The sequence below is a fragment of the Lepus europaeus genome, chromosome 19 (assembly GCF_033115175.1).
Source record: "Lepus europaeus isolate LE1 chromosome 19, mLepTim1.pri, whole genome shotgun sequence".
Lineage (NCBI taxonomy): Eukaryota > Metazoa > Chordata > Mammalia > Lagomorpha > Leporidae > Lepus > Lepus europaeus.
This window is the reverse complement of record NC_084845.1, coordinates 11,189,181-11,209,743: the sequence shown is the minus strand read 5'-3', so window position 1 is coordinate 11,209,743 and position 20,563 is coordinate 11,189,181. Positions and strand designations below refer to the sequence as shown.

The 20,563-nt window shown below is 54.6% G+C and overlaps 1 protein-coding gene across 1 annotated transcript; it reads right to left on the bottom strand.

Moving 5' to 3' along the window:
- Nucleotides 1-3,928: 3,928 nt before the first annotated feature.
- LOC133748118 (uncharacterized) lies at nt 3,929-11,564 on the bottom strand (the record flags this gene model as incomplete). Its single annotated transcript, XM_062176692.1, has 3 exons — nt 11,477-11,564; nt 10,649-11,002; nt 3,929-8,362 (listed from the first exon to the last, which is right to left on the bottom strand). A coding segment is annotated over exon 3 (822 nt), but the record flags the coding sequence as incomplete, so codon positions are not given.
- Nucleotides 11,565-20,563: the final 8,999 nt, after the last annotated feature.

Sequence of the window (20,563 nt, the reverse complement as noted above, 5' to 3'; positions counted from 1 at the left end):
AGGTCTCTTTAATTGTTCTGTTCATTCTTTCTACCTGTCCTGAACTTTGGGGTCTATAGGCACAGTGCAATTTCCAATTTATGCCTAATGCTTTGGCCACCAACTGACTTACCTGGGAGACAAACGCTGGGCCATTGTCGGACCCGATTACCTTAGGCAAGCCGAACCGGGGGAAGATCTCCTCTATGATCTTCTTGACGACCACCCGGGCGGTTTCCCGTTTTGTGGGGAATGCCTCAGTCCATCCGGAGAAGGTGTCTACAAAAACTAGAAGATACTTATTCCCATAACTGCCCGGCCTTATCTCAGTGAAATCGACCTCCCAGTTGATCCCTGGTCGGTCTCCTCTTAACCTAGCTCCCTCCGGGAGCTTGAGGTGTCTGGCATTTACCTTGGCACACGGAACACAGGATTCAGTCACCTGCTGGACTAAAGAGTCAAGTCCGGGGATGTAATAAGACTGCCTATCTTTCTGTAAGGCTGCTTTTAGCTTTTTGTGTCCCAAATGAGTCCATTGATGGAGGCTGGTAATTATTTCTTTAGCCAATTGGTGTGGCAGGACTATTTTCTCTCCGAGCCTCCAAACCCTTATTTGTTCATCATACTCTGCACCGAGCCGCTGGATCGTATCTAAGTCTTGGTCCGAATAGAGGAAAGGTGGTTCCCTCGATACTTGGGTGGGCTCAGTTGTCTTTAACGGGAGCACCTGTTGGCTCAGGGCTGCCGCCCTAGCGGCCTCGTCTGCCATCCTGTTTCCCCTTGCTACGGGGTCGTCTCCTCGTTGGTGCCCGGGGCAATGGATTATACTCAACCTTTTGGGCAGGAACAGGGCCTGTAGAAGATCTAGGATTTCCTGCTTATTTTTAATGTCCTTGCCTGCCGAGGTTAAGAGGCCCCTTAGCCGGTATATCTCCCCATGTACATGGGCAGTGGCGAAAGCATACCGACTGTCTGTGTAAATGTTGACCTTTTTGTCTTGTGCCAGTTTTAAAGCTTGAGTTAAGGCTATGAGCTCGGCTTTTTGAGCAGAAGTTCCAGGCTTTAAGGCACTTGACCAGATAACAGTTTTTCCATCCACCACCGCTGCCCCAGCCCTCCGCTCACCGTTCTGTAGAAAGCTGCTCCCATCCGTGAACCAGGTCATTTCGGCATCCGGCAGAGGCTGGTCGGTTAGGTCTTTTCGGGTGCCGTGGGCCTCAGCCAGGATTTGGTGACAGTTATGGATTACCTGGGCCTGGGGCCCCAGTTCCGGGAGCAGGGTGGCCGGGTTTAAAGAGGTGGCAGTCCCAAACCGGACCCGCTCTGAGTTTAATAACATAGTCTGGTAATGAGTTATCTGAGCATTTGAGAGCCACCGATCTGGTGGCTGTCGGATAACTGTCTCCACAGCATGAGGTGCCACTACGGTGAGAGGTTGGCCTAGAGTCAATTTATCCGAGTCTTTCACCAGAACTGCCACGGCCGCTATCATGCGGAGGCACGGAGGCCAGCCGGCCGCTACATTGTCTAGCTTTTTTGAAAAGTATGCCACCGGCTTTTTCCAGGGTCCAAGCATTTGTGTTAGCACTCCCTTCGCCACTCCCTTGTTCTCATCCACGTATAATGTGAAGGGCTTGGTCATATCAGGGAGGCTCAGGGCTGGGGCTGACAATAGGGCCTTTTTTATGTTGTCAAACGCCCGCTGTTGCTCTTCTCTCCATTGAAAGGGAGCATTGGACTTCGTGAGGGGGTACAATGGGGCTGCCAGCTCCGCAAACCCAGGAATCCAAAGGCGGCAGAATCCCGCACTCCCGAGGAATTCCCGCATCTTTCTGGCATCGGTGGGGGGTGGAATTAGAGCAACCACCCTTTTTCGGCTCTCTGTCAGCCACCGTTGCCCTCCTTCTAGGAGGTAGCCTAGGTAGGCCACCTGTTTCTGACATATTTGGGCCTTTTTCGCGGAGGCTCGATAGCCCAATTCCCCCAGTCTCTGTAGCAGGGCCCCGGTACCTTTTAGGCAGTCCTGCTCAGTTTCAGCGGCAAGGAGGAGGTCGTCCACATATTGCAGGAGGACCAGGTCCAGATGGTTGACTCGGAAGTCGGCCAAATCTAGGTGCAGAGCTTCGTCAAACAAGGTAGGCGAGTTTTTAAATCCTTGGGGCAACCTTGTCCAGGTGAGTTGTCCTGAAAACCCGGTCTCTGGGTCTTTCCACTCAAAAGCAAAGATGGATTGGCTCTGAGGGCTCAGTCTTAAACAAAAGAATGCATCTTTTAGATCTAACACAGTGTACCATACGTGGGTCGGAGGCAAGGTACTTAGCAGATTGTAGGGGTTGGGCACTGTGGGATGCATATCCTCCGTTCTCCTGTTAACCTCCCGCAAGTCCTGTACCGGGCGGTAGTCACCCGTACCAGGCTTCTTTACTGGTAGTAGGGGGGTGTTCCAAGGTGAACGACAAGGTTTTAAAATGCCTAGGTGTAACAGTCTCTGGATATGTGGCCGGATACCTTCCTTAGCTTCCTTGCCCATCGGATATTGACGAACTGACACGGGAATGGCCGTGGGCTTCAGATCTATGATCAAGGGAGGCCGGTTGACGGCCAGCCCTATTCCTGCAGTCTCTGCCCAGGCCTGAGGAAAATCTGTGAGCCACTTGGGGTCCAGGGGAGCCATGGTGGACGAGGGCCTCTCGAATAATCGGTGTTCGTCCTCCAAGCGTAGTGTTAATACCTGGAGGGGCCGCCCTCCTGAGTCTGTGATGGTAGCTCCTTTCTCATGGAAGTGAATTTGGGCTCCTACCTTCGAGAGTAGGTCCCTGCCCAGGAGGGGGTAGGGGCAGTCTGGCACTAGTAAGAACGAGTGTGTCACAAGTCCTGTACTTAACTGGACCTCTCGATTGGTTGTCCAGCGATATAACTTCCCTCCAGTTGCCCCCTGAACCCAGGAAGTCTTGGAGCTTAAAGGCCCTTTTTCTGAAGTCAGTACCGAGTGCTGGGCTCCCGTGTCAATCAGGAAGGTTACCGGTCTGCCCCCCACTTCAAGGGTTATCCTGGGCTCAGGGGGGGGCTCCTGGCCCTGACTCACCTAGTCGTCTTCTTCCAGGGACAGGATTGGAACTGGTCTCTTCTTTGGTCCCTGTGTTTTCTTCGGGCAGTCTTTGACCCAGTGTCCTCTTTCTTTACAATAGGCACATTGATCTCTTTCCACCCGAGGCTTTCGTTTGTCTCCCAAGTCCCTATTCTGTCCTGGTCTACTCCTTTCTGTATCCTGCACTACGGTGGCCAAAATTCTACTAAGCTCTCGATTACGTCTTTTGTCTCTTTTGTCTTCCCTTTCCTCCTGCTCCTTGCGGATCCTTTCCTCCTTCTCCTCTCGGGTCTCCCTTTTGTTGTAAATCTTTTCTGCCTCCTTCATTAAATCTTGTATAGTATACCCCTGAAGCCCCTCTAGCCGCTGCAATTTATTGCGGATGTCCGGCGCTGACTGTCCTATAAAGGACATGATTACATCTCCCTGCCGGTCCTCTGCCAGGGGGTCAAACGGGGTGTACATACGGTAGGCTTCCATTAATCTTTCTAGGAAGCCTGCCGGCATTTCCTCAGCCCCCTGTACTACTGCACGTACCTTGGCCAAATTGGTGGGGCGCTTTCCAGCCCCTCTGAGACCCGCAAGGAGAATCTGGCGGTAAAGACGAAGTCGCTCCCTACCAGCAACGGTGGTGTAGTCCCAATCAGGACGGGTTGAGGGAAACGCCTCCTCGATTTCGTTTGGCAGTAGGGTCGGTCGGCCATCTGCTCCAGGGACGTTTTTCCGTGCCTCAAGGTAGACACGCTGCTTTTCCTCAGTAGTGAGGAGGGTCTGCAGAAGCTGCTGACAATCATCCCAGGTGGGCTGATGAGTCAATAAAATTGACTCGATCAGCCCAGTCAGAGCCTGGGGGTCCTGAGAGAAAGAGGGGTTATGGGTTTTCCAATTGTAAAGATCGGAAGCAGAAAATGGCCAGTACTGCATCTGGCCAGCCACCGAGCGAAGAGGAAAAGCCTGCGAAGTCCAGACACTTCCCGAGCCCCCTGCCTGCCCCCGACGGAGGCGCAGGCGGCTGGAGGGCGGGGAAGGCGCTGAGACTTCTTCCCCTGCCCTCGTGGAATCAGGGGATGGTGCAGAAGGTTGCACATCCCGCTCTGGTTGTTGTGGGGGTTCCTGCGGGGGAGCAGGCTGGCCGGGAAGATAGGGTGGGGGAGAGTCAAAGAGCAGAAAGTCCTGATCAGCCGGAAGAACCGGTGGCTTGTCAGGTTTTGGATCTCGAATCTCCTTCAGAGGGTATAGGGAGGAGGTTGGCACAACCGGGATAGGAGGAGGGGGTATCGGGGTCCGTATGGGCTCCGTCGGGAAGGAGAAGGGTTTTATCCAGGGAGGGGGGTTACGTGAAAGATCCTCCCACGTGGTAATGTAGGGCACCTGATCAGGGTGTCCATTGGATCCTGGCTGAAAGACTCGCGCCTTAATCTGTAAAATAATATCGAGGTTAAAAGTGCCGTTCCTTGGCCAGCCGACCTCAAAGGCCGGCCACTCTGAGGAACAGAATTTTGCCCATTGTTTCCTTTTAACCTCCACTGAGAGGTGGCGTGCGCGTTCTCGAACGTCCTTCCAGTGATCTAGAGTGAGACTTAAAGGGGTGGTTATTTGTTGACCCATGGGTGCAAGGATTTCAGCCCAAACAAAAAGAACAGCCAATGCACAGACACATACAGTAAGCAAGACAAACCACATGGCTAGGACAAATTGAACGCTATTGCGCTATTTTTGGGAGCGGCTGCCTGACCAGCCCTCCCCGGGAAGGAGGGAGACTTGGTCTCCGACCCACCTCCAGACCACCCCGGGAGCGTCTTCCGGGGGAATGGACCGAGGGTTTCCCCTTCTGGTCTCACAAACCGGAGCGTCCTCCGGGGAACGGACCAGGGGTTGCTGGGCACGCCTGCCTCCCCCACTGGTCTCACAGAGTCAGGTACTGGCCAGTCAGAACACTCAAGACGAAGAACAACAAACAGAAAACACTTAATCGTACCTCCAACTGGTCCTCAGGGAATGGGTCTGAGGGCGACCTAAAATCCCCGTACGGGCCACCAAAATGTTGGACCTCTCAGTTGCAGAGATGCCCACTTGCTCGGGAGGACGCCCAAAGATCCAGACTCCAGACCAGTTGATGCAAAAAGCACGAGGTTTTTATTGAACGTTTGCGCAAACGGGCCCCCACCTCAGGCGGTGAGGAGTCCTGAGCGGCAGTTTCACACAGGTTATATAGGCAACGAATTAGCATATTCCTAATGCGCATGCATAGGATTGGTCAGTTCAGAGGGACCATTAGCATATGGAATGCAGAGGTGGCACGGGATTGGCTGGTTTGGAGGGACAATTAGCATACCGGAGAGTGCTGAGGAGAGTGCTGAGGGAACGTGCTGAGGAGAGTGCTGAGGGAACGTGCTGAGGAGAGTGCTGAGGAGAGTGCTGAGGGAACGTGCTGAGGAGAGTGCTGAGGGAGAGTGCCTAGAGACTCTCTGAAGGGGAGTGGCAGCTCTGCTCTGGGCACGCCTAGAGGTTCTCTGAAGGGGATTGACTTTTCCTTCCCAGAGAACGTCCTGCCCGCTGGACTCTGGGGAACATCTAACCTCTTAAGAAGCCCCTGATATCTGCCCAGGCCTAGTTTCTTGTCCCTCTCCCCCATAAGGGTCCTTCAGCAAGCAAGGGCGAAGTGGTGTGAATCACAGGTCCTGGAGGCCACAGGCCTGGCCATGTCTGGACGGGCACCGGGAGCACTTCCGGGTCAGCTGGAGCGCGGTCACGGTGGCCGCTGCTGAGGGGTCTCCCGCAAGCTGTCAGCGCCTGGCTGCTGCTGGCCCAGGGTCCCTCGTGGAGAACCCCGGACGCGCATGTGGACGTGCAGAGCTGGGGAGCGGACGGTCCAGACCTTTGCCGTCAGAGCCGTGGCCGCAGCCGCCCTGGACATGAAAGCCGTCTAATGAAATATACGTCTGTTTATGTGATAGGCAGAGTGAGAGACGGGGAGACTCAGATCATCCGTCCTCTGGTTCACTCCCCAGATGCGGCAATGGCCAGACCTGAGGCAGGCTGAAGCCGGGGCGAGAGCTCCATCTGTCTCCCACATGGGTGTCAGGATTCCCCCGCGGAAGGTTCCAGAGCGGGGCGGCGCCCACGCGGGGTGGTCTGGGAGAGCGGGGCTGTGGAGACCCAGCCGGCACCATGAGAGGAGCTCTGCGGGGTCCGGGCGGAGTCCAGGCGGCCCCGGCGGGCTCCTCCGTCCTCTGCTTTGAAGTTTGGACGGAGAAAGAGCCAGACGCGGTCCAGGCCTTGAGAGGGGCGGGGCCTGTCCTAGGCTCCTCCTAGAATTCCCCGGAGCCGCCGCTTCTCCGTATGTATGACACCCACTTACGGGTAACATCTGTGTCTGGAGTGTGTGTGTGTTCTATATAACATCTGTGTCTGGAGTGTGTGTGTCTCTGTATAACATCTGTGTCTGGAGTGTGTGTGTTTCTATATAACATCTGTGTCTATAGTATGTATGTTTCTATGTAGCATCTGTGTATGTAGTGAATCTGGGAATCCAACGCGCTCTGGTGGTCGCCCAAAGACCCAAAACTCCAGCCCTGTAGATGCAAAAGCAAGAGGATTTTTATTAGGCGTTTGTGCAAACGGGCTCCCTGGCACCACAGGCCGTCGAGAGAGCGAGAGAGCCCAGAGCAGGGGTTACAGCAGGTTTTAAAGACAATAGCCACCTGATTAACATATGTATGCGGAGCGCTTGGTGATTAGCTATTTTGAAGGGCAAACTCTTGTTGCGATTTTAGCGAGGGAAGGGGTAAGTTTATACAATGGTCACAGAACCTTATTGCAACTCTTTCCGGACGCCTGCAAGTGTTATCGCATGAGACAGTTACACAGAGCAGTTTCACAAGGCAGTTTCCCAAGGTTATTCTGCAGGTGGGTGGAGACACAGTTATTTTAAGGGATGTCTACTGTCAGCAGCTAAACTTTTTAACCCTTTACTATAATATTATTTTAATATTTACTTTTAGCAGGGGTCTTACAGTAGTAAGTGTGTATGTTCTATATAACATCTCTGTAGTATGTGTGTATGTTTCTGTATAACATCTCTGTATGTAGTGTGTGTGTTTTATATAACATCTGTGTATGTAGTGTGTATGCTTCTATAAAACATCTGTGTCTGTAGTATGTGTGTATGTTTCTATGTAGCATCTGTGTATGTAGTATGTGTGTATGTTCTATATAACATCTGTGTATGTCGTGTGTGTGTGTTTCTATATAACATCTGTGTATGTAGTGTGTGTGTTTCTATATAACATCTGTGTATGTAGTGTGTGTTTCTGTATAACATCTGTGTATGTAGCGTGTGTGTTTTATATAACATCTGTGTCTGTAGTATGTATGTTTCTATGTAGCATCTGTGTATATAGTATGTGTGTGTTCTATATAACATCTGTGTATGTAGTGTGTGTTTCTGTATAACATGTGTGTATGTAGTGTGTGTGTTTCTATATAACACCTGTGTATGTAATGTGTGTGTATGTTTCTGTATAACATCTGTGTATGTAGTATGTGTGTATGTTTCTCTATAACATCTGTGTATGTAGTGTGTGTTTTATATAACATCTGTGTCTGTAGTATGTATGTTTCTATGTAGCATCTGTGTATGTAGTATGTGTGTGTTCTAGATAACATCTGTGTATGTAGTGTGTGTGTTTCTGTATAACATGTGTGTATGTAGTGTGTGTGTTTCTGTATAACATCTGTGTATGTAGTATGTGTGTATGTTTCTCTATAACATCTGTGTATGTAGTGTGTTTTATATAACATCTGTGTCTGTAGTATGTATTTTTCTATGTAGCATCTGTGTATGTAGTATGTGTGTGTTCTATATAACATCTGTGTATGTAGTGTGTGTGTTTCTATATAACATTTGTGTATGTAATGTGTGTGTATGTTTCTGTGTAACATCTGTGTATGTAGTATGTGTGTATGTTTCTCAATAACATCTGTGTATGTAATATTACCTGCATATATCATTTTAATGTATGCCTCTAAATATATAGATAATATGCTTATATGATTGATTACACCTATGTAATATAAATATGAACTTTTTTTATTTGACAGGTAGAATTACAGACAGACAGAGAGGAAGGTCTTTGTTCCGTTGGTTCACTCCCCAAATGGCCATTACGCCGGTGCGCTGCGCCAATCCGATGCCAGGAGCCAGGTGCTTCTTCCTGGTCTCTCATGCGGGTGCAGGGCCCAAGCACTTGGGCCATCCTCCACTGCCTTCCCGGGCCACAGCAGAGAGCTGCACTGGAAGAGGAGCAACGGGGACTAGAACCCGGCGCCCATATGGGATGCCGGTGTTGCAGGCAGAGGATTACCCAAGAGAGCCACGGTGCCGGCCCCTAAATATGAACTTTAAATATGTATTTTATTTATATTATATGTAACAAATATCTTCATTCTTCATAGCCACTCATACACCGTCACTGCCATTTGTGAACCTGCGAATGCAAGACCTTTCTGTGTCTCTCTCTTCCCCTCCCTTGTTTATGTAAATCTTTATTTATATGTGGAAATATACATTTATAAATACATACATAGAATATCTACTACATAATATATAGTATCTATATAATATATAAATGTATATCATTAATGCTTATATAGCATAATTATATTTATGATTTACACATCTATATATATTAGTATTTATTTGTTTTCTACTTATTTTAACAATTTTATTTTATATGAAAGGCTGAGTTATAGAGACAGAAAGAAAAGGAGAGAGGCCGGCGCCGTGGCTTAACAGGCTAATCCTCCACCTTCTGGCGCCGGCACACCGGGTTCTAGTCCCGGTTGGGGTGCTGGATTCTATCCCGGTTGGCCCTCTTCCAGGCCAGCTCTCTGCCATGGCCCGGGAAGGCAGCGGAGGATGGCCCAAGTCCTTGGGCCCTGCACCCGCATGAGAGACCAGGAGAAGCACCTGTTTCCTGCCTTCGGATCAGCGAGATGCGCCGGCCACAGCAGCCATTGGAGGGTGAACCAATGGCAAAGGGAAGACCTTCCTCTCTGTCTCTCTCTCACTATCCAATCTGCATGTCGAAAAAAAAAAAAAAGAAAAGGAGAGAGAGAAAAAGATCTTCCTTGTGCTGGTTCTGTCCTAAAGGCCGCAACATCCTCGCTGTGCCAGGCCTGAGCCAGGAGCTTCCTACAGGTCCCCCATATGGACACAGGGGACTAAGCACATGGGCATCTTCCACCGCTTTCCAACACTGTGGATGCAGCAGGGGCTCAAAGTGGCACCCATGTGGGATGCTGGCACTGCAGGTGGTGCTTCACCTGCGATGCCACAATACTGGCCAGGAGTATCTGTTTCTCTAGAATCAATTCGAGGCAAAGTAATGTTTTGATGCAAACTTTTTTCAGAATACGTGGAAAAATGCATATAGGAAAAAAAAAACTATGCATAGATTTCAGAGAATGTTTTATACAGAAATAAACTCAGATTTTTTTTCCCTCAACTTTCTGGATATCCAGGTAGGTGTGTGTGGGGAGGTGTCCTCTGATCGGCTCCCAGGTCTAGATTTTGAAGCCTGCGTCCCCGTAGTCCAGAGCCCTGAGCAGGTCCAGGTCTGACTCTGGGCAGCGCCCTCGCCGCTGAGCTCCTGTTTTGCCTCCCAGAGTCCAGGGCGCTCAGGACCTCAGCCCCTCTCTCCCTGGGGGTCCTAGCCCAGGTGTGAGATCTGGTGGTGAAAGAGCCCTGGAGAAGGGGCGACGTCCCCCCGGGGATGCCGTGAAATAAAGCCCGGACAGCACCACAGAGTCTCCTAGGGGAGGGGTGGGCTGCGACTCCCACGCTGGGCCCTCCACATTCTAAGTGAACTCCAGCGACCTGGGCCCCAGCTGACTGGGCTGTGAGGTCCCAGCGCTCTAGCTCGAAGACGCCCTTCCTGCGTCCCAGCTCGCCAGGCTCCAGGCCTTCCAGAGCCCCATGTTCCAACCTCCCATGCAGCCTTCCGCCATGCGCAGCCAGTACACGAGGCCCAGCCTACCGCCTTCCAGGACCCCGCACTCCCTGGCTGAGCCCCGCATCCTCGCAGTCAGCATTCCCACTTCCTCCACACCCAGCCAGGGCTCACATTTCAGCCCAGGGTCCACCACTGGGAACCTAATGTCCCAGGACGCCAGGGGGCCAGCACTGGGGTCTCTGAGCTGCCAGGGGTGTAGGAACCCAAAACGCACAATCTTCTCACTCTAGGCTCCCAGCACTGCAGCCTCCTCAACTCCAGCGGCCCAGCTCCCAGTCACAGACGCTGCACCCAGCATTCTAGAACTCCAGCCCCAGACACTTTCAGAAGCCCCCAGCAAGGCAGCCTTGCTACACCGAATTCCAGTTCCCGTGCCCACATCCTGACAGCCTCCGACTGCTGCACTGCACCAGGCAAGGGGCCCGTGCCCCACGTTCTAGGCCTCCCAGGTCCCAACCCAGCTGCCAGGTCCTGACCCTCAGGCTAAAGAGAAGAGCAGCCCAGCTGAGTGTGGTTGAGCCAGGGGGCAGCCTGGAGGGACATAGCCAAGGGCCACTGTGTTCACCTGTAGCAGAAGTTGCTCTCTACGTCTCAGCACAGCTGGGAAATGTCTGGCTGCATGATGAGGTCCAGTGTGTTGTAGATGACAAGCAGGACGTGCCAGAATGGGTTCTGAATGGCGGCATGGCCAGCTTGGCTGCCGAATTGATCCCTGTTTGGGTGTAGACTCTCAGATGGATGGAACATGGCATGGTGTGGTTTGTGGGGTTGGGAGTACACACACACACACGAGCACACACAGATCACAGTCGGGGCTGGCCTGAACCAGGGCCATGGACACCGTTGACGTCCACGTGGAGGACATTATCTGTGTTGTCACAGGAGCAGTGGGCGCTGAGGCGGAAGCCCTCTATTTCCTCTGTGGGAGTGGGGAGAGGGAAGCCAGTCTGAGTGGGAGGCTCAGCCAGACCCTGGAGGAAGCAGGAGGAAGGAGCAAACTCCAGGGGCTCCTCCTGCCTGGGACAGCCCTCCCCTCCCACCCCCCCACCATTATCGTGTTCAGCTCTTTGCCTTGCCTGCAGTTTCCTCTTCACCAAGCTGGTTTTGTCAACCCTCTGAGGATGCAGTGTTAACCACCGACCCTGTCTCCCCGGGATTCGGGGGGAGTAGCCCTAGACTGAGAAACCAGTGCCTAACTATGCTCTCCTTAAACCTTTTCCTCGTCTGGCTAAGTCCAGTTTGGGGGCCTTGAGCTCCACCCACAGCCATCAAAACTCCGCCTCTCGCGGTTGATCGGCCCCCACAGGCTCGAAGGCGCATGCGTATTAGGTCGAGGCCCGCTTCCGAACGGCTTAGGCCCCGCCTCCTACTCGATGCGCATGCCTCATCCTACCTCACAGCGCTTAACGGCTAGTGGAAGCCAATGCGGCAGCCGGGATGCTGGTTCTTGGCCGACTCCGTCCTCTTCGCGGGCGCCAGCAACGCCCGCCTCGCGCCTCCCGGGGGAGCTCCCTGACGCCAAGGGCGCTAAGGCGCGAACCCTCCGCGGCCGCCCTCGCCTCAGGCTCCCTGGCCGTTGCTGGGACAACAGCAGGCTCCTCCCCTGGCCTTGTCCCCGCCCCGCGCGCGGCCGATTGGTGCTCGCTGCCCTCGGGGGCGGGGCGACGCTGTGATGGACATCTCTCCGTAGCGTCTCTCCAGCCCCAGCCCCGGGATGCGCCGTTGGGGGCGTGGTCGGGCCGTTGCCATCTTGCGTGTGGCCGGGAAGTTTGAGCGCCGACCGTTTGTGCCACAGAGCCTCTCTGAAAATGTGCGAAAATAGGCTTCGCGGCCCGCCTCCTCCCCCCCAAGAACACCTGTCTCCCGTGCTGAACCCCACAGGAGAGACGTGAGCCTGCGCACGGGGCAGTTCCCCTCGGGTCCTTCTGTGCTCGCCCCGGCCTCGACATCGGACACAGCCTCTCCTCAGACACTCAGAGGCTGGGGCGGGGGCTTCCCTTCCCTCTGCGGAGTTCCCCAGGCTGCCCACGGCCCAGAGGTCCGGGCCCTCAGCGCCACTGCACGCTCGCCGCCAGTGCTGTGAGCGAGCGGCGGCCCCGGGGCCCCGCGGTCCGGGCCGCGGGGCGGGCGCACGGCGAGCGCCTGAGGTCCTGAGCGCCTCTCCCAGCGCCCACGTGCAGGGCAGCCTCGGCCCTCAGGACCGGGGGTCCCGGCCCGGCCGCGCCTCTCCTCCCGCGGGGGCTGCACTAGTGGAGGACGAGGGAGGCAGCACGGTCCACAGGACAGCATGCACACAGGTAGCGCCATCCCCCAGAGAGCGGTCCTGACAGACAGCTGGGAAAGCCGCGGTCGCTGTGCCTGCTCCGTGCAGCCCTGGTAAGAAGGACTGCACGGCGTCCCGTCCTAGTGCTGGCGGACACCACGGGGTGGTTACTCAGGGCTGCTACCTCAGGAGGACTAAGGGCCGCGTCTTTTGCCTTCATCTCCGTTTCTCCTCCATCAGGGTGAATGTGTAGGATTGCTCCAGACTGAAGGAGTCACTGTCCATGGATGTCTTCCAATAGGCCCACAGGGGCCGGCATGCTGGCGCCTCGCCCCTCAGAGCGCCCGCTGAGTCCCAGATTCCTGGAATGGGCCTGAGCAGGCAGCAGGCAGTGCATGAGGAGCTTGGAGAACGGAATGGGCACTGGCTCCTGGCTTTGAATTGGCCCAGGCCCTGATGTTGCCCCCTCTGAGGAGGTAACCAGCAAATGGCAGATGTCCCTTTTCTTTCTCTTCTCTCTCACCTGGCACTCTGCCTTTTAAATTAATACTTAATAAAAAAAAAAATCAAACTACCTGCTGGCACTTTGGTGCAGTGGGTTAAAGCCAGGGCCTGCAGTGCCGGCAAACCATAGGGGCACCAATTTAGGGCGTCTGCTCCACTTCTGATCCAGCTCTCTGCTGTGGCCTGGGAAAGCAGTGGAAGTTGGCCCAAGTCCTTGGGTCACTGCACCCACGTGGGAAACCCGGAAGAGGCTTCTGGCTCCTGGATTAGGATCGGCTCAGCCCCAGTCGTTGCAGCCATTGGGGAGTGAACCAGCACAAGGAAGACCTCTCTCTCTCTCTGCCTATCCTTCTTTCTCTGTATAATTTTTCCAATAAATAAACTTCTTTTTTTAAAAAAAGACATGCATTACTTTCTCACATTTTCCATGAATTTTATGGCAATCATTTGTGTGCATGGGTTTCAAAAAATTGGCATCAACATAACATCATCTTATTTTACTACTTTTTTTTTATTTTTTTTTTTTTGTGAAGCTCTTTCTTGGGTCATGTTTGTTTATTCAGTGTTTTTCTTAGGCCAGTTCTGAAAAGATTCTATTTTTTTTTTTGTATTTCATAAATGTGAATTTACAAAGTGCAACTTTTGACTACTATTTTTAATATTTATTTTACTGGAAAGAGAAACAGAGGGAGATAGAGATACACAGAGACATCTTCCATCTGGTGGCTCCCTTCCCCAATGCCCACAACAGCTGCACTGGGCCAGGTCAGCGCAGGAAGCCAGGAGCTCCCTCTCCTGGTGCAGTGCATGGTGGCAGGGGAGCTGTCATCTGCAGTCTCTCAGGTGCATTGGAAAGAAACTGGACAGGAGATTTGCTGAGATTATTAACAGGCACGCTTAATATGGGATGCAAGTGTCTCCAATGGTGGTGGACCCCTGCTCCATCCCGGGTGTGCGGGAGCACGTGGGGGTCCTGGAGGCCTTGGCTGCTTCCCCCAAAACCAAGGCCCAGAGCTCCGGATCATGTGCCTGCTCCCACCCAGTCTCCTAGGCCTGCTCCATGTAATCTTGCTGACCAATAATTGTCATTACCGTAACAGCCACACAGCTGTGTGCCGGCGGCTCTGCATGGACTCCTGCATTTCCTACTCATGGCTTAGAGCAACCCTAAGGCACAGCATCACTGTCAGTCCCATGATGGGAAACGGCACAAGGAGGTGAGATAATTTTGCTAAAAGCGCACCTCCAGCTCACTAAGCGCCCCAGGCCCTGTCGAGAGCACATTCCAGCCTTCCCAGCGTTCCTTCCTTTCCATGGCTCTCCTTTTACCCCCATTTAGCACATGAAGAAACTGAGGTGCTTCCTTGGTGACAGGGCACAACAGGTCCTAGGCCAGCAGAGGTAACCCAGGCCTGTGTTCCTTGCTGACACACGGAGGGCAGGAAGCAGAGGCAGGAGGTGGGCTGGGGGCATCCAGGCAAGGAGGCTGAGAGAGGGTGGGGGGTGCTGGTTCTCAGGTGTTCCTGGGTCGGTCTGGATCCGCACAGCCCTGGGTTCCTTTCAAGGCCCTTGCTGTGTGGCCCCTGGACAATGGCTTCACCTCCCTGAACCCCAGTCTCTTCATCTATAAAAGGGAGGAATGCTGCCAGCCTCGCAGGTGTGACCGCACACATGAAGCCTGGACCCGGCGCAGTGACGCATCCCAGCGTCTCCCGCGGCCTGCAGAGTAAGCGTCTAGTGGTCGTCGACGTTATCATCCAGACCCTTCCCCTGTAGTCTGATGACAGGGCTCTCTACCCTGTACACCTCACCTCCCTCAGGGAGCCCACCCAGCTTGCACTGGCCTTGCTTCCCAGAAGCCCTCCACCCTGCCACACCAGAGGACTCCCAGCCTATGTGGGGCCCGGCTGGCGTTCCCTCCCTCCAGGCTCTGGGGCCCCATGCCAAGAGTGCAGAGCTGGAGCTGGCACGGGCCCACTCCTGGGGAGAGGAGAAGGGAAGGCGTCTGGGAGTGCGCTGGGCACAGCCTGAGTTTCTGACTGATGACGAGACAGGGAGACCCATGGAGGGGAGAGGGGTGGGACAGGGCAGGATGTGTCACCCAGAGGATGCCCTGTTACCATCTCCTTAACCTGGCTCTGGTGTCTTAATGAAACCGTGTATGCCCACGAAGGCCGGGCTTTGACCTCCTTTGCACCTGCGATGCCTCTGGGGCTCCTACGGAATGCGCTGCAAACCAGGGTGACCGTGGGGTTTAGGAAGCCGTCATTAAGCCTGGGTTGAGAAGCTGTGGCCCACACCGCAGCACCTGGGGTTCATTCCTGGGTGCAGCCCCTGTCTCTGGTCCTCCCAGTGCAGAGCTGGGAGACTGAGGGGATGGCACAAGTAATGGGGGTCTTGCTTCCCTCGTGGGAGACCTGGGTTGACTCCTGGTTCCTGGTTTCCACTGCCACCCAGTACTGGTTGGTGCAGGCACTGGGGAGGGAACCAGAGGATGAGAGTTCTTTCTCTGTCTCTCAAACAAATAAATAATAATGTTTTTGACAGGCAGAGTTAGTGAGAGAGAGAGAGAGACTGAGAGAAAGGTCTTCCTTCCGTTGGTTCACACCCAAAATGGCCACTAACACTGGCATGCTGCGCTGATCCGAAGCCAGGAGCCAGGTACTTCTTCCTGGTGTCCCATCGGGTACAGGGCCCAAGCACTTGGGCCATCCTCCACTGCCTTCCCGGGCCACAGCAGAGAGCTGGACTGGAAGGGGAGGAACCAGGATTAGAACCCGGGGTGCCGGTGCCGCAGGCGGAGGATTAGCCTACTGAGCCGCGGTGCCAGCCAATAAATAATAATTTTTATAGTAAGGAAGGAAGGGCGTTGTGGTACAGGTGGGTTAAGCTGCCATTTGACCCTGCTTCCCATACAGAATGCCTGTTAGAATCTCTGCATATCATCGTGGCATCCAGCTTCCTTCTAATGCCCCTGGGAGGCAGCAGATCCCGGCTCAGGTAAATGGGCCTCTGCCACCCTGGAGTAGACCTGGATGGAGTTCCGGGCTTCTGGCTTTGGCCTGGCCCAGCGCAGTCTTTGGGAATTTTGGGAGTGAAGTAGCAGTTGGGAGATCTCTCTGTGTGTGTTTCTCTCTCCATCTGTCACTCTAACTTTCAAATAAATAATCAGATGATGTTAATTTTGATAAAAAAAATTTTTGAAACCAATGCATATAATGAAGTCCAAAAATTTCTTGGAAAACGTGAGAAAATCATGCATTTCTCAACCTCTCTCTCAAACTCTAACATAAAAAATAGAGAACAATTATGTTTAAAACATAGATGCTGCTTGGGAATGTCACATCCCATTATTGGGAACCTGCCACTTCATGGGAGAAATGGACCAGGTCCCCAGGTCTCAGGCCCTTTGAAAGGGAGGCAGATATGTGACCCATATCTCCTCTCACTCTCTCTGTCGCTCTGCCTTTGTAAAGTTAAATACAGCTATATACACACATATACGATTATATGTCGCTGCCCTTAGTCCTCCTGAGGTAGCAGCCCTGAGTAACCACCCCGTGGTGTCCGCCAGCACTAGGACGGACGCCCTGCAGTCCTCCTTACCAGGGCTGCACGGAGCAGGCACAGCGACCGCGGCTTTCCCAGCTGTCTGTCAGGACCGCTCTCTGGGGGATGGCGCTACCTGTGTGCATGCTGTCCTGTGGACCGTGCTGCCTCCCTCGCCCTCCACTAGTGCAGCCCCCGCGGGAGGAGAGGCGCGGCCGGGCCGGGACCCCCGGTCCTGAGGGCCGAGGCTGCCCTGCACGTGGGCGCTGGGAGAGGCGCTCAGGACCTCAGGCGCCCGCCGTGCGCCCGCCCCGCGGCCCGGACCGCGGGGCCCCGGGGCCGCCGCTCGCTCACAGCACTGGCGGCGAGCGTGCAGTGGCGCTGAGGGCCCGGACCTCTGGGCCGTGGGCAGCCTGGGGAACTCCGCAGAGGGAAGGGAAGCCCCCGCCCCAGCCTCTGAGTGTCTGAGGAGAGGCTGTTTCCGATGTCGAGGCCGGGGCATGCACAGAAGGACCCGAGGGGAACTGCCCCGTGCGCAGGCTCACGTCTCTCCTGTGGGGTTCAGCACGGGAGACAGGTGTTCTTGGGGGGGAGGAGGCGGGCCGCGAAGCTTATTTTCGCACATTTTCAGAGAGGCTCTGTGGCACAAACGGTCGGCGCTCAAACTTCCCGGCCACACGCAAGATGGCAACGGCCCGACCACGCCCCCAACGGCGCATCCCGGGGCCGGGGCTGGAGAGACGCTACGGAGAGATGTCCATCACAGCGTCGCCCCGCCCCCGAGGGCAGCGAGCACCAATCGGCCGCGCGCGGGGCGGGGGCAAGGCCAGGGGAGGAGCCTGCTGTTGTCCCAGCAACGGCCAGGGAGCCTGAGGCGAGGGCGGCCGCGGAGGGTTCGCGCCTTAGCGCCCTTGGCGTCAGGGAGCTCCCCCGGGAGTCGCGAGGCGGGCGTTGCTGGGGCCCGCGAAGAGGACGGAGTCAGCCAAGAACCGGCAGCATCCCGGCTGCCGCATTGGCTTCCACTAGCCGTTAAGCGCTGTGAGGTAGGAGTGACGCGTGCGCATCGAGTAGGGGCGGGGCCTAGGCGGTTCGGAGGTGGGCCTCGACTCACTACGCATGCGATGTTGAACCTGTGGGGGGCGGTCAGCCGCGAGGAGGCGGAGCTTTGATCCCTGTGGGTGGAGCTCTCGGCCACTAAGCGGGACTTAGCCAGATCAGGAATCGGTTTAAGGAGAGCATAGTTAGGCACTGGTTCCTGTCTAGGGCTACTCCCCCCGACTCCCGGGGAGACAGGGTCGGTGGTTACACTGCATCCTCAGAGGGTTGACAAAACCAGCTTGGTGACCTTCTGCCCCTTACTTGGGCCTCCGTTTCCCTACTGTCAGAACTGATTGTATTTTTCCCTCCCAGCGCCATGGCTGAGGTGCACGTGATCGGGCAGATCATGGGGGCCACCGGGTTCTCGGAAAGTAGCCTCTTCTGCAAGTGGGGCATCCACACAGGTATTCCCCCAGGCCTGGTCACTGCCCACCAAGACCCCGCGCTCTCCCTGGGCCCTCCGCCCCATCCCGGGTCCTCCTCTCTGTTGGGCTCTCAGCACTCCCGGCCCTGGCCAAGGCTGGCCGCTGAGGCCCGGACTGCCTTCCTGCCCCGTCTCTGGGGACCCTGGCTCCCTCCCTCGGCATGCATGGCCATTGATGATAATGGGCTAGAGGGAGACCCCATCCACACGCTTCATGTCAGAACATCCTGGTAACTCCACTTCCTGCCTTAGGGGGTGTCCTGGGATCCTCCCCGTCCTCTCATTCTTCGACTAGCAGCCTCCATTTATTGAGTTCTTACTGTGAAGTAGAAGTTTGCACCCCAGATTTACAGAGGAGAGGCCACATCCTGTCGTCAGAATTCCCTTCGCTCTGAGAAGGCAGCAATCATCCAAGTCCACACAGGCCCAGCCGGGACTTGGAGACCCAATGTTTCTGTAGGTCTGCATGGGAGGCCAGACCTGGTAGAGGTGCAGTGTGATGGCCAGGGTCATAGGCAGCCAAATCTGGGTTCAGATACTGAGCCCCCATGTATGTATCTGTGGCCTCTGGACTGGACCTCTCCAGCCCTCGGTTTCCTTGTCTGAGAGGAACGGCATGGCGTCGATAGCAGCTGAGAGGCGGCGTGGCGTGGAGGTTGTGAGCACAGACTGCCTGGGTCCAAACCAGGTGCTGCTTTTTGTTTGTTTTTTAAGGTTTATTTATATATTTGAAAGGCAGAGCAGAATTCCATTCACTGGTTCATCCCTGAAATGGCTGCAATGCCAGAGCTGAGCGAATTCGGAGCCAGGAGCCAGGAGCTGTTGGGTCTCCCACGTGGGTGCAGGGGCCCAAGCACTTGGGCCATCTTCTCCTCTTTCCCAGGCCATAGTAGAGAGCTGGATGGGAAGTGGAGCAGCCAGGGTTCAAATGGGGCCCATGAGGTAAGCTGGCACCGCAGACAGCCTCTTATTAATAGGTGCCGGCCAGGCCCTTGTTTGTGCGTCTGCTCCCTTGTGTGCACAATGGGAGCAGTAACAACGTGTGCCTCGCAGATCTTTGCCAGGCCTAGGGGAGCATACACAGCACGCAGAGCAGGGCTGGCTGGTGCTGTGTGCCTGGCTCACCGGCGACTGACAGGCCCCATTAGTGAAGCCCAGTGCACGTGGCTACCCAGCCCTGGTAACAACCTATGAGGCAGGTCCTAGCACTGTGGCGCAGCGGGTTAAAGAACTTGTCTGAAGCGCCGGCATCTCATAGGGGTGCGGTTTCTGGCCTTGGCTGCTCCACGGGATCAGAGTTGGGCTCTGGAGTCAGACTCCGTATCTACGCTGGACCCCAGCACTCACGTGCTCTGTGATCCCGGGCTGCTCTCCCCTTGGAGCCTCAGCTCCCTCACTGTCCTTTTCTTGGGGCTGTTCTCTCCCTCTCTCTCTCCCTCTCTCTCTCTCTCCTCTCTCCCGTTTTCTGTAACTCTGCCCTTCAAATAAACAAACAATTAAAAAACAAAAAAAAGTCGATCAGCTTGGACTGGAACTGCTGTGTTGGGTTACCAGTGTTGCAGTCGGTCACTTAACCTGAGCACCACATCAGCTCTCACATATTTCTTTTGTTATTCTGTGCACCAGGGGCCGGCACTGTGGCGAGGTGGGCTAAGATCTGCTGGAAGCCCCAGAATCCCATATGGGCACTGGTCGAGTCCCAGTTGCTTGTCTTCCGATCTGGCTCTCTGCTGAAGGCCTGGGAAAACAAAGAAAGTGGAAGATGGCCCAAGAGCTCGGGCCCCTACCCCCACGTGGGTGATCCGGAAGAAGCTCCTGGATTCGATCGAACAAGCTCCAGCTGATTCAGCCATTAGGGGAAGGAACCAGTAGACAGAAGACCTTTCTCTCTTTCTCTCCCTGTCTCTGCCTGTAGTTCTACCTCTCAGGTAGTAAAGAAAATATTTTTTAAAAAAACACTGTGAGAACTCCAGCCCCAGACACTCAGAAGCACCCAGCAAGGCAGCCTTGCCATACCGAATTCCAGCCTCTCCCAGCGCCCACGTGCAGGGCAGCCTCAGCCCTCAGGACCGGGGGTCCCGGCCTCTGCTCCCGCGGGGGCTGCACTAGTGGAGGACGAGGGAGGCAGCACGGTCCACAGGACAGCATGCACACAGGTAGCGCCATCCCCCAGAGAGCGGTCCTGACAGACAGCTGGGAAAGCCGCGGTCGCTGTGCCTGCTCGGTGCAGCCCTGGTAAGGAGGACTGCACGGCGTCCCGTCCTAGTGCTGGCGGACACCACGGGGTGGTTACTCAGGGCTGCTACCTCAGGAGGACTAAGGGCAGCGTCATATTTATGTTCATGTGTGTATATAGCTGTATTTAACTTTACAAAGGCAGAGCAACAGAGAGAGTGAGAGGAGATATGGGTCACATATCTGCCTCCTTTTCAAAGGGCCTGAGACCTGGGAACCGGGTCCATTTCTCCCATGAAGTGGCAGGTTCCCAATAATGGGATGTGACATTCCCAAGCAGCATCTATGTTTTAAACATAATTGTTCTCTATTTTTTATGTTAGAGTTTGAGAGAGAGGTTGAGAAATGCATGATTTTCTCACGTTTTCCAAGAAATTTTTGGACTTCATTATATGCATTGGTTTAAA